General features: G+C 37.7%; 1 protein-coding gene across 3 annotated transcripts in view; it reads left to right on the plus strand.

Moving 5' to 3' along the window:
• Positions 1-18,646, plus strand: part of LOC145990145 (lactadherin-like) — a 299,516-nt gene that overhangs the window by 224,011 nt on the left and 56,859 nt on the right. For all 3 annotated transcript variants that reach the window (XM_083125812.1, XM_083125810.1, XM_083125811.1), the window contains exon 3: positions 12,531-12,605. In XM_083125812.1, coding sequence (XP_082981938.1) covers positions 12,533-12,605 — 73 coding nt within the window. In that variant the 5' untranslated portion in view covers positions 12,531-12,532. The remainder of the gene's footprint in view (positions 1-12,530; positions 12,606-18,646) is intronic.

Consider the following 18,646-nt stretch of genomic DNA (forward strand, 5'->3'; position numbering starts at 1 on the left):
ATAAGGAGTGACAGGGAAAGAAAGTGAAGGAGTTGGAAAGAGAAAGAATGAGATAGAAAAAATTAAGAGTGAGAGAAAAGGAAAATGAGTGACAGGAAAAATGCAAGAGTGTGAAAGAGAGAGAATGAGAAGGAAAGAAATCAAAGAGGAGAGGAAAGGAAATATTGAGAGAGAAATAAAGAGTAAGAGTGAGATAGAAAGCGAGAGAGTGATAAGGAAAGGGTAGGAGAAAAGGATTAAGAGTGACAGGGGAAAGGTGAACGAGTTGGAAAGAGAAAGAATGATAATGAAAGAAAATAGATAGTGACTGGGAAAGAAAGAGAAAGAATGAGAAAGAAATAGAGAGTGAGAGGGAAATAAGAGAAAAGTGATGAGAAGAAAGAATAATAGAGAAAAGTGAGAGAGAAAGATAGAGAACGAGTAAAAAAGAGAATGAAGTAGAAAGGAAAAAGAGTGAGAGGGGAAGAGTGAAGACTCATAATTAGGTCCATATTGTTCAAGGAGACCCATCAAAGCTGCAAGATATTGTGATAATGTCCTGTACCCTTTCATAGGGCACTTAACTGAGGAGGAAATTGTTAGTAGCTACTTCCAGCAGGATTTTTCTACTTCCCATAGAGTTAATATCTCCGTGCCATTGCTGACTGGTGTTTTTGGCATTGACATTCGTCCGATCTCGCACTACTCTAGATTATTATCCCCGTTCTCTGCCAGAAAGCCATCACCACAATTTATCTCAAGATTTATTTCTTGGAACTGTCACATATCCTTTGAGAACAAGTTCAGACTCGTAGTTGCATATCAACGTACAGAAGGAGAACAACCATTTCCAGATTTATTGAAGCAGGCATGTTTGTTGTTCGTGTACGAGTATAGTCTTGCCAGGTGCCCAGTGACTTTTGGTTCACCCTGTATGCATGTGTGGCGGGTGTAAAGCAATAAAATTTAATAACATGCAACATTACTTGAGATGTCCACAATTTTGACCATATGCTACATTACTTGAGATTTCCAGAATTTCCACAATATGCTACATCACTTGAGATTTCCAGAGTTTTTACAGTATGCTGCGTTGCTTGAGATTTCCAGAGTTTTGCATATTCTACATTACTTGCGATTTCCTCAGTTTTAACCATATGCTACATTACTTGAGATTTACAGAGTTTTAACCATATGCTACATCACTTGAGATTTACAGAGTTTTCACCATATGCTACATCACTTGAGATTTACAGAGTTTTAACCATATGCTACATCACTTGAGATTTACAGAGTTTTCACCATATGCTACATCACTTGAGATTTACAGAGTTTTCACCATATGCTACATCACTTGAGATTTACAGAGTTTTCACCATATGCTACATCACTTGAGATTTACAGAGTTTTAACCATATGCTACATTACTTGAGATTTACAGAGTTTTCACCATATGCTACATCACTTGAGATTTACAGAGTTTTCACCATATGCTACATCACTTGAGATTTACAGAGTTTTCACCATATGCTACATCACTTGAGATTTACAGAGTTTTAACCATATGCTACATCACTTGAGATTTACAGAGTTTTCACCATATGCTACATTACTTGAGATTTAAAGAGTTTTAACCATATGCTACATCACTTGAGATTTACAGAGTTTTCACCATATGCTACATTACTTGAGATTTAAAGAGTTTTAACCATATGCTACATTACTTGAGCTTTACAGAGTTTTCACCATATGCTAGATCACTTGAGATATACAGAGTTTTCACCATATGCTACATCACTTGAGATTTCCTGAGTTTTGCCATATTCAACTTTACTTGAGATTTCCTCAATTTTGACCATATTCTACATTACTTGAGATTTCTGTAGTTTTGACCGTATGCCACATTACTTGAGATTTCCAGAGTTTTTACCACGTGCTCAATTACCTGACATTTCCAGAGTTTCGACCATTTTAACACTTCTATAAAAAGACACGTACACCACTCGGGAACTTGTTTCCATGGCAACACTGAAAGCAACGCAAAGGAAAGAAATGTAATTCGACACACACTCATTACAGGGCGTTACTTGTTCGCACTTTTGGTGGCCAAGAGTAGAACCAGATTTTAGAGCGAGATTTACAAGCTCATTGTCCGGCAAAAAAAGAGAGAGAAAACCGCCGTGATCCGCTGAGTTACAATGTATTGTACTTCGTGTTTACACTGCTGTGCGGTCTACATTCCACTGCAAGGCTGTAAACGATTTACGACCACATTGTGCAGAGAATCTACATCCCATCAGATGCAAATATACTGCCATGTTTGCACTGGTGTATTTTTTTTTAATAACCAGATCCTGGGGAATTTATAGATCACAAAATGACGATCTATTCATAAACAAAATATAGTAGTGAGGTTTCAGGCTGGGCAGCCACTAAAGATTCGATTCATTTATATTGGCTCGTGTTACTTGCAGACTTGGAATGCATTAATCTCATTATTTAAGGACTAGAACTAATGGTAATAGATTTAAATAAGGTTGTTTAGTACCATGTTTTAGGGCGGACACAGTTTATGTTCGTTTCAATTTTTCGTCGCCATTTTATTTTTGGATTGCTCGACCTCCCAGTTCGAATGGTGTACCAAAGCCGTAGATGGGTTTCTACGCCAAGAGCGAGACAGGTATTTATTACAAAATAGATTAACTAATAGCATGCACGCCTAAAACTGCAGTAATATACGATGGAGAAATACAAAATGGCACATGAACACAAATACAATATCACTATATTCTAAGATACATTAGAGTAATAAAACCATCTCTACTATTTACGTACATTATTTACCATTCAAACTTGCACATAAAGGAGAAAAAAGATAATTAAATATTACAATACAATGAAATATACGAAAACACAAGTTCGTAAACTAAAACATGTTACATTGATAATATCAATTCTTGACCATCCATCCGATAGTGGTAGTGTTATGCTAAAAGAAAATTGTGACATCTATTTTTTTAAAAAATAGTGAAAGTGGCTGAGTAGCTAATTCTGAGTGCATAATGCTGCGTCCGTAGAGTTTTTAACTTTTGATATTAAATATTGAATATCATGTTGTGCATTAACTAATTTACAAATAAAATTGTTAATTCTACTTCTATCTAAAAGCTCCCAATATTCAATTTATCGAACAAATTATATAACAAATCATACAGGGATGTAGTCAGCGGCTGCTCCAATTTTTCTCCGCGCCCCTTTCAGCACCCGTTTTTCAAAACCAATGTTCAACCGAAAACATTAGCATTTACAGTGTCATACTATGACCACGTCCTATCGAGTCACGCATGATTGATATTGATGTGAGACAACTGATATTGTTTACAACAGGCAAGCATTGATCCTACCATACATCCTACTTTGAAAGAGAAGCGTATTTACTTTTCTGAACTAGCGGAAGTCTGTAAAGATCAGCGACCGGTGTCCTTTCGTCAGCATTGTTGTAAAGAATTGTTTCCTGAAGTGGTATTTTTGTGGTATTCTATTATTGCCTAAAGTTCAGTGCGAGTTTTTTTTTTTTTTGGGGGGGGGCTATTGTTGATAAACGATTTTACAGTATTTTTCGCATACTTGTTCTTCCTATTTTCTTCAAGCCTCACTGGAAGGAAGAACATTTTCAGTTACTTTGAAGATATCATCAGGTCGTGCTCGGGAAATTATTTGGGGTGTAAGGGGTGTGACCTTCCACGTAGTACACCCAATTGTCAACCTCACTTCCACGTAATACACCCTGGACTGCATTTTGCAGACTAACGAGGCTCTGGCGACTAGCCCTCCAGTATAATTCTGTGTTTTGTGTTCGATACCCGGTGGAGGCACATAGTGGTTCGGATCCCACTTTAAAAACCGTAGGTCCAGTCCCGATTAGCCTTACTGTGCATAAAGTCAGAGGCGCAATCACGATTTTTTTGTCTGGGGAGGGGGCAAGCACCAGCACAAACGTACCAATAATAATAGTGTTAATAATAATAATAATAATGTTATTATTATAACATTATTATTATTAGTAGTAGTAGTAGTATCAAAGATGTTATTACCCTTGTAAATTATGCAAAAAGGGGGCAGAAGTTCGGCTCTCAGCCCCGACTCCCGCCGCCCCTAGCTACGATTCTGAACTTGATAAAACCAAGAAAAGCAGACATTGCGAGCAAAGCGAGCAAGAAAATTTTACGAAAACTATTTTTATTTGCATAAAATTTGAAGTTTTGTGTGGTAATTGCCCCCAGCAAGTACACTTGGCCGTCAATGTTTGCCCCCTTAGAACTCGTTTCCGTCCAAGGTTTGGGGGGGGGGCAATGCCCCCTGCCCCCCCTGTGGTTGCGCCACTAAATAAAGTAGCCTTAAAACTCCAGCTGAGTGCCTCTTTACAACCTCAGCTTTTAACCTAAGTCAGAATATTCTAAGATTTAGTTATGCAACGTTACAGTTATGTTATTTGTTATGATAAGGGGCTGGACCCCGTATCATGTGACGGGTGCAAAATAGCCTAAGTGCTGACGCACCCAAAATTTGAAATTCAAATTCAGATTCGGGAAATTAATTATTTACACGGCTCCCCTGGAAAATGGAGGTTAAACTAGTAGCGGGCAAAATATATCTAGTTTGCACCCCTTACCCGTAGAAAAATATCTTGCTTCCCTCTCCCTGGAAAACATACTCCGGTCATCCATGTATGTTATTGGCCTCCCTTGAACAAGCTGTTCCTTTCATAATTCTAAACTTCTCGTTGTTGTGCTAAAATCAAGCCAAAATGAAGGACATCGCTAGTATTCTTCAGTTTCATTACCACATTATCCTATTAAAATTTGATTGGTATTTGATTTTATATCTAAACACATGCATGCATGTTTCATGCGTTGTTTATTTTCAACATCGCACCCCCTCAGCACCCCTAGATGATTAATCCTGGCGCCGCCGCTGGATGTAGTCGACGGTATACGGTGTTATACGCCGCATACCCTCTAGTTAACCGTACTCATTAGCGTATACAAGTTGGAATGTATGGAATGCTGTAATCAGTGATGTGTCGTACACTATAAGTTTCTACACGTAATCTACGCGTAGATTACATTGGGTTGTAGTTTACATAGACTACGTAGACAATCTAAAGTGCATCAAAATTTATTTTCAAGGCTTTCCAGAAAGGAAAGTGACATTTTCCACTATATTGGTTCCCAACGAACTGTCAAGAATCCTATTTACAACAAAATTTCTCTTCTCTTCCATCATCAACTATGGAAGAAGATAAATAGTATGCAAGAAAAACAACAGATGGCAGTCGTGAGGTAAATGTGGTCTTTTCCCATAAAACACTAGAATATTTCCTACGTTAGGTTTTTTCCTACATGAGAAATTGTTCGAATTTGGAAGGAAAAGCACGAAAAGTTCTCCTCACACATCAGCAACTGACACGCAATACAATTTTGTTTTACTTCCACGGCGCTCTTTGCTAAGTTATCACCTTTCTCCATGTTGTTTACATAGATTACGTCATCTGCGTGTATAAAATAGTCTACGTGTAGAACGTAGACTATCGTTGTTTACACGTAAACGCACATCACTGGCTGTAATGCGTATACTTTTTACTTTCTTTTTGTTTATATACATTTATGTATTTTGGTCATAACTCCAGTGAGCTTATTGAGCACTACCTTTTGTTTTCAAATCCAACGTAGAAGCTTTACATTATATGACTTGAGATTCCGAATTATCGAGTAAGTCTGATGCCAAAGTCTCAACAATGTTTCTGTTTCTCTTTTCTACAACAATTGGCGGCAAACTATAAAGGCTCTAATCGTTAAAAGCGACAACTGATGTCTGTTGTATTACAGTTTTTAACACGGAGAGATCGAAAGGAGAGAGAAATGTTGCTTTTCTGTTCATTTCCTCGGTTTTCTTATTCAAATATTTTCCCAATATTTTCATTTTTAGTGCAATTAGCAGTATTAAACTGAAAGTCAAAAAGCATTCATATTTTTTATTTTAAAAATGCATCTCTATTGTACTATCTCTTTTATGGGTATAAAAGATGAAGGTGTATAGGGGTTGTGCACTTCCTTGATCACGGCCGAAGATGGGGGTGATGTGATCAGCACCACGCTCCTGGCCGACTTTACCCCCCAGAGTTTTCTCCAGATACCCACTTTATACGACGCTGGGTGGGCGCCGGAGACGCTTGAACAGGTGGAAAAAATCCCAGTTATCATCATCATCATCATCATCAATATTCTAACCTGAATGACATTTTTGTAGAAGTTAAATGTTTGCATCCATATATTTAATGGAAAACACAATCCAAAGTTAATGAAAACACGCATTTAACGTTTCACAAAACTTATCGTATATCCTCTGAAGATTTTGGGATTACAGCATTGAAATTATAAAGGGTCTTTCATTAAGAGTGATACTTTTTTAAAATTGTAATTTCCAGTTTCTAATATATTTTTTTGTTTGCATCCAGGTGTGAAAATATCCAGCACAATTTGCAGTTTCATCATGCAGCGACTCACGCTTCCTGAACGTTTAGAAATCATTAAAAATTTTACCAAAGTGGCAGCTCAGTTGTGGGTGCTCATCGATTGTTTACCAGAGAATTGGATCGCCATCACCGTTTCTCTATTCAGGCTATACGCCGCACTGTTGCCAAGTTTGAGCGGGATTTTACTCTACACGACCAGAAGCCACCAAGACGACAACGTCAATTACGAAGTAAGGACAATATCGCAACAGTAGCGGCCAGAATTGACGAAGAGCCGAATGTGTCAGTGTCAAAACGATCTCAACGGTTGCGGCTATCTGAGACATCAACTTGGCGAATCTTGCGAAAGGATTTGGGCCTGCATCCATACAAAGTTGTATTGGCTCAAGAGTTGAAGCCAAACCATCACAGATTGCGTCGTGAGTTCGCTGATTGGGCCGTACAGCAGTTGGAAGCTGATCCTGATTTCAGAGGAAAAATCATCTTCTCAGACGAGGCGCATTTTTGTCTCAGTGGCTTCGTCAATACGCAAAATTGTCGTTATTGGAGCGAGAAGAACCCACAAGTGGTCCATCAGGTGCCATTGCATTTAGAATAACTCACTGTGGTGCGGTTTATGGCGGGGCGGCGTCATTGGATCTTATTTCTTTCGAGATGATGAGAGAGGAACCGTTACCGTCAATGGCAACTGCTACAGATCCATGCTAAGCGAATTTCTGTGGCCAGAACTTGAGACCATAGATATTGAAAACATGTGGTTCCAGCACGATGGCGCTACGTTCCACACAGCTGATGCTACGCTCGATTTGCTGAGGGAGAAGTTTGGCGACCGGATCATTTCAAGAAGTGGATGTGTGAATTGGCCGCCACGTCATGTGATTTAACACCCATGGATTTTTTTTCCTTGGGGCTACATCAAAGCCCAGGTCTATGCTGACAAGCCACGAACTTTGGAACATTTGGAGGCGAACATTCGTCAGGCTATCGCAGACATAACGCCACTAATGTTGGATAGAGTGATTAGCAATTGGAGCCATCGTGTGCGTCAGTGTGTTCAAAGCCGTGGTAAACATTTGAACGATATTTTGTTCAGAACATAATTGCAATGTCTAAGCTTCAAAATAAAGCACAATTTACTTTGATACGTTGAGTGGTTTATATTTTTTTCAAATTTTAAAAAGTATCACTCTTAATGAAAGACCCTTTATTATACATATCTTTACCTGAAAATATTTCTTCAGAGGTTAATCACCTTGGTTAAATCTTTCGGCAACGAGTGAATCATATGGGCTAGAAGTCTTTTGTCACCAAATTCCCGTAACACTCCTCCCCCCTTTTTTGTTTTCGAGCAAAGTATTTTAAATAAGCACATAAATCATGAACCTCACCCGAGCACCAGACGCAAGTCTTAATTGCACCCGAAACAGAGCCTGGACCGACAGGATCAGATCCTCCATAAATAAACATGGCGGCGTCTATTTCGTCCTGGAAGGGACTCAATTGTGAAACCGAGAGGTGGGTAATTTCTACGAGGCATGAGAGCAATTTATTTCTCATCCTCAACATTCGTAGAGTCTTTCAAAAGACGCCCGTGCATGTTTGTAATAACGGATGATTTATCGAAGACAAAAATAGTACCACGCGCTGCGCTGTAGTCGGCTGTCGACTCTGAGGATGTGGGAAATATGTCACGTTGGGATGAAAGTTCGCCATGTTTTTAAGCCTAACTGTCGGTTCTTATAAGAACGGTGATACCGTTGATTCTCCTGCTCGAAGAAAGTGTAAGGATGAGTTTTGGGAGAAATTGCATAAGCATGCAGATTAGGGTTCCTTGCCCCAAAGGCGTACGGAACGGAGGGGCTGTTGCGGCTGCAGCCTCCCCAAAATGCATGGTCCAAATATTGAGAGAAATTAGTTGAATATTATAATGATTAATGCAAGGATCTTGTTAACCAAAAATGCCCTTGTTACCAAAATGTCCTATGAACAATATATTTATGACCTAAAAACTAAAAAAAAAACGTAAGAAGTGAAAATCGACAAAAATAAATTTTAATATAAGGAGAAAATTATATATTTTAATGTAATTTTTCATTTTTTACGTAATTTTTTGTAGCTTTTAATATGCTAGAAATAAAGAATTTGAACCATCAGACTCATAATGTATTTAGAAGGGGTCCCGGGTTCGATACCCGGTGGACACACAAGTGGTTCGGATCCCACTTTAAACTGTAGGTTCAGTCCCGATTAGCTTTACTGTGCATAAAGTGGACTTAAAACAAGAAATCACATCAAATCATAATGTATTTATGACCTAATTTGTAATAAAAATATATTTTATTACCATTCCAAATACAATTAGTTTCACTTTCAACTAGGTCTATCATCTAAGTTCAGTGATCAACTTTGAGTTGCAGTATGTTGCAAAGAGGCGACTGTTAGCACAGCGCTCTATGACACCAAGGGGCCCGGGTTCGATTCCCGGCCTGGGTATTGGTGTTATTTGTGATTTTCCATTCATCCTATCATCACACATCCTCTTCGTCGCGATTCGTCAAAAGTGTCAGAAAATCGACGATAAATATCAAAATTGAAATGAAGTATCCACGAGGATAGCCATAATAGTAATAATAACAATGTATAAATTATAATGTTCTACTTGTTATTGGTTATGAATACCACTACAAATACTAAATAAATTTAATATTCTAAATGACCTGATGTCTTCTAGAAAATTCACAACGACGCTCATGATTAGCAACAATGATCCCAAAATTTTGTTTTAAGGCTAAGAAAGAAAAGCGCATCACTTTCTCATAATGAATCAAACTTGAACCTTTCCTTATGAGACTTGTAACAATACAACTTCCAGCTGAAGATAGGTGAAAACATTGTTGCGTGGATTTATGACAGCGTAAATACCACCGTTCTGTAGATAACCATCGATTGTGTGGGAAATGAGTTCTTAACTTTCAGTCGTGACACCTTACAACGTACGCAGTCACGATTTTCTTCCAATTATCACACGTGGAGTTTGTGAGGACCAACACGTGCAGTATATAAATATTGGGACAGTCTAACTCACAGTCTTCATTATCTAGAACTAAGCCACATGTGATTTAGTAGCTTTCGCCATGTTTGGTTTGTGAGTTGGTGCCCCTGAAGGAGTGGAACTTATCCCCAGAAAGCCTTGGAAGTTAAAAATCTATTGATATAGGAACAGATTTTAGTTTTAATTTCAATATACGAGGGTCGCTATTTATATTTTGAGCCTAACAATGAAAAAACAGGAATTTGGTATTGAAAACTGCTTTATTGTTTTTCGAAGTATTCTCCTTTATGGTCAATACACTTTTACATTCGTTCGAATCATTTGTCAAAGCAGTTTTTCCAATCTTCTTGAGACACCTCCATAATATGGTTTTTGAACGCATCAACGGCATCTTCCGCCGACGAAAATCGTTGTCCATGCAATTTATTCTTGACATTCGGGAACAAGAAGAAGTCATTGGGTGCCAAATCAGGACTGTACGGCGGATGACCCATCAATTCGATTTTTTGACTGTTCATAAAGTCGGTTGTTAGACGAGATGTGTGACAGCTGGCATTGTCTTGATGAAGAATGATCCGACAGCGTTTGTTTGTTTTCCGTATTTGACCGATGACCTCTGGCAAACAAATTATTGTGTACCATTCAGAGTTGATCGTTCTATGTTCCTCTAAAGTCACAGTTGCCACATGACCAGTTTTCCCGAAAAAACAGGCGACCATTTGTTTCGATGTGCTTCGAGCGCGAACAACTTTTGTTGGATTGGGTTCATTTTGAAACACCCATACAGTCGACTGCTGTTTACGTTCCGGCTCATATGCATATATCCATGATTCGTCACCTGTTACAATCTTATATACGTCTTTTGAAGCACCACAATTGTATTTATTGAGCATTTGTTTGCACCAATTGACGCGAGCGTCTTTTTGAGTTTTTGTCAAATTGTGTGGGATCCAACGAGAACATACCTTTCTCCCAGCTAAATGATCATGTAATATTTTATATATGCTGGTGGAACTAATGCCTATGGTTGCCTCAATCTCACAGTATGTCACATGATGATCTTGCAGTATTAGGTTTTGCACAGCATCAATGTTTTCTTGAACAACAACTGATTTTGGACGACCTTCGCGAATTTCGTCGGTGAGCGAATGGCGGCCACGATTAAATTCGTTATACCAGCGTTTCACAGTGGCAAAGGATGGGGCTTCATCGCCAAATGTGGAAGTAAGTTGATCGATGCACTCTTGTCTTGATAATCCACGTCGAAAATCGTTAAAAATCGTCGCACGAAAATGATCACGAGTTAATTCCATTTTATTGTTGTCGCGCCATCTCCAAGGCAACATAAACAACACAAATGAAGCTATTGACAAAACATTTGAAGTACGTTATGGTCAATAATGCCAGACGATTCCGTGCAAACGTCAAATCGCGCCTAACTTCAATCAGTGTTGCCAAGGCTCAAAATATAAATAGACCCCCTCGTACTCTTCCTAATTTAAAGTTGTTCTTTTTCATCGAAAACATGATCAATGCACTGACATTTTTCAGTTGACAGTTGATGTGTTTCGTGTTTCTTAACCTCCTCTTTGACAAAGGACGTATTTAGGGGTGTCCAGGGGATCCGAACTCCCCCCTAAAGATTTATCAAGTACTAAAGTTAAATAATCAAAAATATATTCGTTTAGCATTTGTTGTATAATTTCCTCAGAACTTATTGGAAGACAAGGATTATATTGGGATCACGGCTTTGAGGGACAGGAAGGACGTATTTAGGAGGGGTCCAGGGGTCCGGACCCCCCGAAAGACTTACAAAATACTAAAATTAAATAATGGAAATATTAGCATTTGTTCGATAATCAATGGTTATTAATTTCCTCTGAACTTTTTTTTAATCAGAAACTTACTTTTCTCCAACTACATGTGACATAATTTTTGTTATTTGATAAATATTCAATTATTCATCTATTTGACATTAATTTCATTGCCAGAGCACTTGTTTTATGTAAATAGTTCCGATCTTAACTAAAGGTAAGCTACGTAATGAATATGCGCTGTCATATATCTATTTTTATAGCTACAGTCATTTTACCTAATCGTGTAATAATAGGATAATATAATATTAATTTATGTATTGTAATTACTATTAATTTGATTTAATTTAATTATTTTAATTTAAACATTATTATTATTATTATTATTATTCCTGAGAGACTTGGTTCGGACCCCCACCGAAACATATTTCTAGATACGTGCCTGTCTTTGACCTAAAGTTTTTGTGCCAGACATTTGTTTTAGTGTAAAATGGAGGGACTTTATGAAACTTACAGCACGTAATCAGAAACGCGAAAGTAGATTATGGAAATCTTACAAGGGTAGCGGTCCAGGATGACATCCAATCAAAATGGCGGCGAATATTGAATCATTTAACACCATTTATCTCGGCTTTGATTGATCCGATTCTGATGATCTTTCCTTTAATAAAAAGCTCGAAGATGTTACTTCAAATTTGATTCTGGTAAATGTTTGCCTAAATGTAATAGTTGTAGGATTTTTTATCATCACAATTGTGTTTCCCTGAAGAAAACCACTTGTTGACCACTTGTTGAAGAGACAATTAATTCTCTTTTCGCCTTAGCTTCCCACAAATCAAAATTCTACGGGAATTTGTTCACTGTATCTGCCACTAGAGCGCGAAACAAGCTACCCAATGACGTCAGAAACTCGTGTCTTTCGTCTGCTGAAAATTTTAAAAATTACGGGGGGTGTGACTTATCGACGGTACACTAGTCTTAAATGTCCATTGCCGACTGAAATATAAAAAACAATCCTTTCATTTTGGAGGTAAAGATGTTTGAAAATGCAATTTGGATATATAATATCCACATCAATTGGAAAGTGTCTGTACATACATACAATGGGCTACTCAAGTTACAATTGTTTCTCTCTTCTTTCCTTTTGCAGACATGAGCCGGGACATTTTGCTGCTTCTGCTGTGTGAAGTCCTACAACTGCTACATCTAGTTCAGCTGGCAACAGGTAAGGAAAATAGCTGGTTTCTCCTAGAAAGTGAAACCATTTTCCTAAAATTAAGGATTTCATTTGACTCTCTCTTTTTTATTATTTTTCTCTCTTTCTTCTATTTTTGTCTTTCTATTCTTCTTTCCTCTCTTTCTTTTATTTTGTCTTTCTTCTCTTCTTTCCTCTTTCTTTTATTTTTGTCTTCTCTTCTTTATTCTCTTTCTTTATTTTGTCTTCTTCACTTCTTTCTCTTCTATTTTTGTCTTTCTTCTCTTATTTTCTCTTTCTTCTGTTTTTGTGTTTCTTCTCTTCTTTCCTCTTTTTCTTCTATTTTTGTTTTCTTCTCTTCTTTATCTTCTGTTCTTCCTTTTCTTCTCTTCTTTCCTCTCTCTTTCTTCTATTTTGTCTTTCTTCTCTTATTTCCTCTCTTTCTTCTATTTTTGTCTTCTTCTCTTCTTTCCTCTCTCTTTCTTCTATTTTTGTCTTCTTCTCTTCTTTCCTCTCTCTTTCTTCTATTTTGTCTTTCTTCTCTTATTTCCTCTCTTTCTTCTTTTTTTGTCTTCTCTTCTTTCCTCTCTCTTTCTTCTTTTTTGTCTTCTCTTCTTTTTGTCTTCTCTTCTTTCTCTTCTATTCTTGCCTTTCTTCTCTTCTTTCCTCTATTTTTGTCGTCTTCTCTTCTTTCCTCTCTTTCTTTATTTTTGTCTTTCTTCTCTTCTTTCCTCTCTTTCTTTATTTTTGTCTTCTTCGCTTCTTTCTCTTCTGTTTTTGTCTATCTTCTCTTCTTTCCTCTCTCTCTTTCTTCTGTTTTTGTGTTTCTTCTCTTCTTTTCTCTCTCCTATTTTTGTCTTCTTCTCTTCTTTCTCTTCTATTCTTGTCTTTCTTCTCTTCTTTCCTCCCTCTTTCTTCTATTTTTGTCTTTCTTCTTATTTCCTCTCTCTCTCTCTCCTCCATTTTTGTGATCTTCTCTTCTTTCCCCTCTCTTTCTTATCTTCTTTCCCCTCCCTTTCATCTCTTCTTTCCCCTCTCTTTCTTCTCTCTCTCTCTTTCGAGAGAGAGGAAAATAAGAGAGAGAGAGAGAGAGAGAGAGAGAGAGAGAGAGAGAGAGAGATTTTAAACGGAATTAAACACCTTCGCAGAGAACAATGATGGAAACGATCCCTTGGAAAACTTCAGAATATGATCTTATGAACGAGAAAATGGCCGATTTGTTCAGTATTAATAAGTACTGGAACGGCTTTGGCTGCGTTCGCAGTTCTCAACACAGGACCTCATCTCAAAGCAGCAGATGCTGTGAATTGCAACTGCTTCTTAATTGCCGAAACAAGTCACACTCGTCCACTGAAAATTCCTAGAGTTGCCGTCTGAAAAAAGTCTATTATTTTGGCATGTGTAACAGAGGCGCTGCAGTAGCAATTTTCCCGTGACGAAAGCGCGCGAACGTGTCGTCTATTACAGGTTGTAACATCGAAACGGGTGATCGAAGGCACCGGTCACGTTCAGCCTCTTCCACCAATATGGCCGCCGTATGTCATTCGACCCATTCGCCGGACAGAAGATATTGCTTGATGTTAATTAAGACACATCGCTCCGCGGGAACAAGGCGACATGTTGCAAACCTTTCCTTCTGGGTTTATCTAACTGCGAGGAGCACATGGAAAGTTGATGGACTTGAGTGATACCAGCCGGTTGACGAGTTCCTTTTAAGGCTGACGCTTGAGAACTGTTTGAGGAAACCTGCGAGAGCCTGCTTGTTGTCTGACAATTAACATTTCCTTAATTAACATGACGTATCTCCTCATCTGGGATGATTCCATTTGTCCTACGAATTATGCTGAGTGCGATAAGCAGTGGACAGTTGTGATCAATTAGGGAAGAAGCAAGGTTAAAAAACTGGCGAAAGTCTTATCAGTTGAAAGACATGGTGTCCTCTGAATATTTATGAGGTGACAACATGTTGCACTGAGTTTTCCTCTGTGCTTTCCTCTCTTGCTGACACCCACGTTGAGATTCGCTAGATGTATTCGATACAGCCTGGTCTAGTTCAGAAGAGTTTGTCACAGAGAAAGCCAGATTATAAATTGAGATGCTATCTTGTTTTTTCTTATTGTAGATTAACAAGATTTAGCTGAGAGTTTTCGGTGAATGAACCCTAAGGAAAAAACTTCAACCACGTGACTGTCAACCACGCATGTTCCAAAGACTAATTAAGTAGGGGTTTTTTGTGTGACTTCCCAAATAAGGAAGGTATCTCCGACATAGTAATATGATTACTTTGAAATTTGAAAAATATGTATGTATTGCTTGGGCTACCTAATAGTACAAGAAAATTCACCAACAAGTTTGTCCTGATTGTCTAACACGAGTATTCATAAAGAAATCAGCAGCGAACATAGTATGGGTCATTCCAGCATTACATGTGTGACATTTCACACACAAAATGCATGGTTCTAGACATGAGATTGGAATTAAATATTCATAATGTACTAATCTCGTAGAATTATGAAGTATTTTGTGTTGTCTGCTAACAAATGAAAAACCTTGGGTATGATGATATAGCTTGAATGCATGAAAAGCATTAACAATAATGTTTTTTACGCGTGTGACGTTTTAAAAATATAGCAAAATTTAACTTCAATTGTCTGTGAAGCACATAGGCTAGGCAAGTTGATATTTTTTGTTGGTGAAATATACAAAATGATATGCATTCACAAACATTTAAACCTTAATGCACATGAAGAAGGGGACGAGAGAGAGGGGGCAGAGTAACAGAGACAACCCCAGGGAGGTGCGAAGGAGTGCTTGAACCCCATTAATTTTCTTCTGCACCCCTTTTCAAAACCAATTTTCAATCGAAAATTCTATTAATTCTTCACAGAAGAGAAAGTTTGGAATACGTAAAAATAGTTTCTGACAACCAAACACTTGTTTAAACAAGCGACAGTATTAAATTGTATGAATTCTCTTTAGTTGACTTGAGTTGTGTTCTAAGTCCACTTTATGCACAGTAAGGCTAATCGGGACTGGAGCTACAGTTTAAAGTGGGATCCGAACCACTTGTGCCTCCCTCGGGTATCGAACCCGGCACCCTTTGATTACAAGGCGACGACGCTACCACTGCGGCTTTGGGGAGGGCCCGAATTCTCTTTAGTAATCGAGCACATGTGCTTATAGTTACCAAAGAAATTATTCAAAATTACCAACTTTAGTAATAGTACTGTTTATTGTTTCCAGTGACCAAATAACTTAACCAAAAGTGTTTTGTTAATTCAACTAAATCAGTTTTTCTGTGTTGCAGTGTAATTTATTATGACTTTCGAAAACCATTTCGTCATGAGCGTATATAATATGAAGTATTGAAGAGACACAACAATTTTTGTAAAGTCACTCGGGGGAATACGCCCAACGTTTTTCTTTTGGCGATTTGTAGCTTCGCTAAATGAAGGAGTGTCGCAATACTATTGCACACTGTTAATACAGCAACGTCCAAAAAATTATTACCTCAAAAATTGTCTTCTTACCTCATGAAATTAATTCTGGATGGCTTCAGATTCTTCTCACAAGCTCCAAACCTGCAGCCTACGCAGATGCGCAGAATTGTCATAACATTAACGTTGCGCGAGATACAGGGGGTGGGCATTTAACCTCGATGGGCATATTCCCCCGAGTGACTCTATACTACAAGAAAGCTATTAATGCTAGTCTGAAATGGAAGCCATATTTATTTCTTTGAACAGGTTGGGGTCAAAGCAAGCAAGCAAAATTGAATCAAACTATTGGCATATTTTCATCAACTAAAGGTTGATTGGTATTTAATGTAGTAGCTAAAGAATACACCCAGTCAACAAGGTAATGTTACCACAACGTTGTGGCAACGTTAGCCCCTTACATACCTAACGTTGTTACAATGTTGAATGTATGTTGATACAACGTTGTGAAAACGTTGTGTCAACGTTTAAGGGGCATTTATTTCAACGTTGCTGCAACGTAGGTTGACAACGTTGTGGCAACATATACTGAGCATTATGTAGCAACGTTAGGTATGTAAAGGGTTAACGTTGCCACAACTGTTTTGCAACATTACCTTGCTGCCTGTGTAATTTACGAATATAACAACAATGCATATTTAAAATATGGTTATTTCGCATGGTAAGCTATTAGCAATCTTGCCAAGGCATTTTTGTATATAATACATATGCATAACAGGAAAAACTCATGTTTGTAACGTCACAGTTTCTCTTTACATATTATAAAAACTTTTCCTGCTCCACCATAATAGGCAATTGTTAGTCTGGAGAGTTTGATGAATTAACCAATCTCTACCTACAACTGGTAATCAAATTTTTTTTCAGTACTTAGCTCCTGATTATATAGTCTGGGATAAAAATATTTATCATGGGAGTTTCACTTGTATTCACCACATTTCATTTTCTGATCTTCCTTACAACTTCAATATTCATACATCTTTTGAAGGATGTATTTTTTCATTTTTTCACTAATTACAATCAAAGTTATCCTTTTTTGTGTTACTAAAACTTATGTTTGTTTTGCATTTGAGTTGCACTGCCATCTAGTGTACGCTGTAGAAAATATAAGGTTTGGTAGTCAGTGCACACACAAATTCAGATTAAACAAACACTCAGATCTGACGCTTGTGGCGCTCATGGTGGTGACCATCCAAACTAAAGCGTATTCGGTGGAATGTTTTTTTTGTAACGTTGATGCAACGTTATCACAACGTTGTTCATGCGCGCCGACTACGTGGGTGCTCCGGGGCTCGAGCACCCACATAAATAATCTTGTGGGTGCGCCGCACCCACAAGATTTTTAGTTTGATAAAAATAAAATAAAATAAATATTTCTCACTTGCCATTATCAAAAAATAATAAGCAATTAAAACATTGAGATGGGACAGACTTTGATAAAGACAAGCTAACATTGGACAGGGACATGTTTCTAGATGTGTGTAGAAAGAAGAAAGAAAAAGTGGCCAACTTGTCAGACATTACAAATATTTCAAGTAGAGAAAACAGTGGTCCCATGCGTGAAATGATCACAGAATTTGTGAAGTTTGTACGGGTGATTTTAACTATACCTGTTACTTCTTGTACCTCTGAGCGGTCATTTTCAGCACTTAGACGATTGAAAACGATTTTGCGGTAAACAATGGCCCAAATAATATTGAATGATTTGGCAATTTTGCATGTTCATAAAGAAATGACTAAAAATATTGACATTCCCAAAATTGCAAACAAATTCAGAAGTGCAAATGACGTAAGAAGGAATGTGTTTTATATTGAAAGTTAACATGTCAAGATTATTATTATTATTATTATTATTATTATTTGGTACATAAAGTTAGTCATTTTGTAGTTTCTGCTCACAACAAAATCCTTGCATAGTTCATTCTGCAATACAATTAAAATTATTTGCATTTATGCAGATTTTTTCATTTTAATTTGTATGAATGTGGTATTTTCTTTTAGTAACGTGTTGATAATATCATTCATTGCCTCTTGCAATCATTGTGCATGTAAGTTGTTTAAAGTATACAATACTTGATAATTACAGATCTACCCGCCATTGATATGCACCCACAGAAATTTTGGAAAGTCGGCGCCCTTGACGTTGTTCCCCTACATACAACATTCATCATAAATACAACAAGCATACAACGTTGTGGCAACGTTAGTGTGTTGACTGGGCATGCATATTTCAGTTTTCCATTATTTTCGACATCGCACCCTGGGTTCGATTCCCGGTGGAGGCACACAGTGGTTCGGATCCCACTTTAAACTGTAGGTCCAGTCCCGATTAGCCTTACTGTGTATAAAGTGGACTTAAAACAGCAATTCAATCAATCAATCAATATCGCACCCCCTAAATTTCATTCCGCACCCCTTCAGCACCCCTAGATGTGGACCTGGCGCCGCAAGGGAGAAAGTTCTTGAGAGAAGTTTCTGTGCTTCAACAACCGTGACTAAATCATTACATTTCGTTCTTGTTTCAAGAAAGAGAACAATAAAACAAAGCAAGGAAGAAGACAATTTACGAGATGAATG

This window comes from Lepisma saccharinum, chromosome 7 (genome assembly GCF_977018435.1).
Source record: "Lepisma saccharinum chromosome 7, izLepSacc3.1, whole genome shotgun sequence".
Lineage (NCBI taxonomy): Eukaryota > Metazoa > Arthropoda > Insecta > Zygentoma > Lepismatidae > Lepisma > Lepisma saccharinum.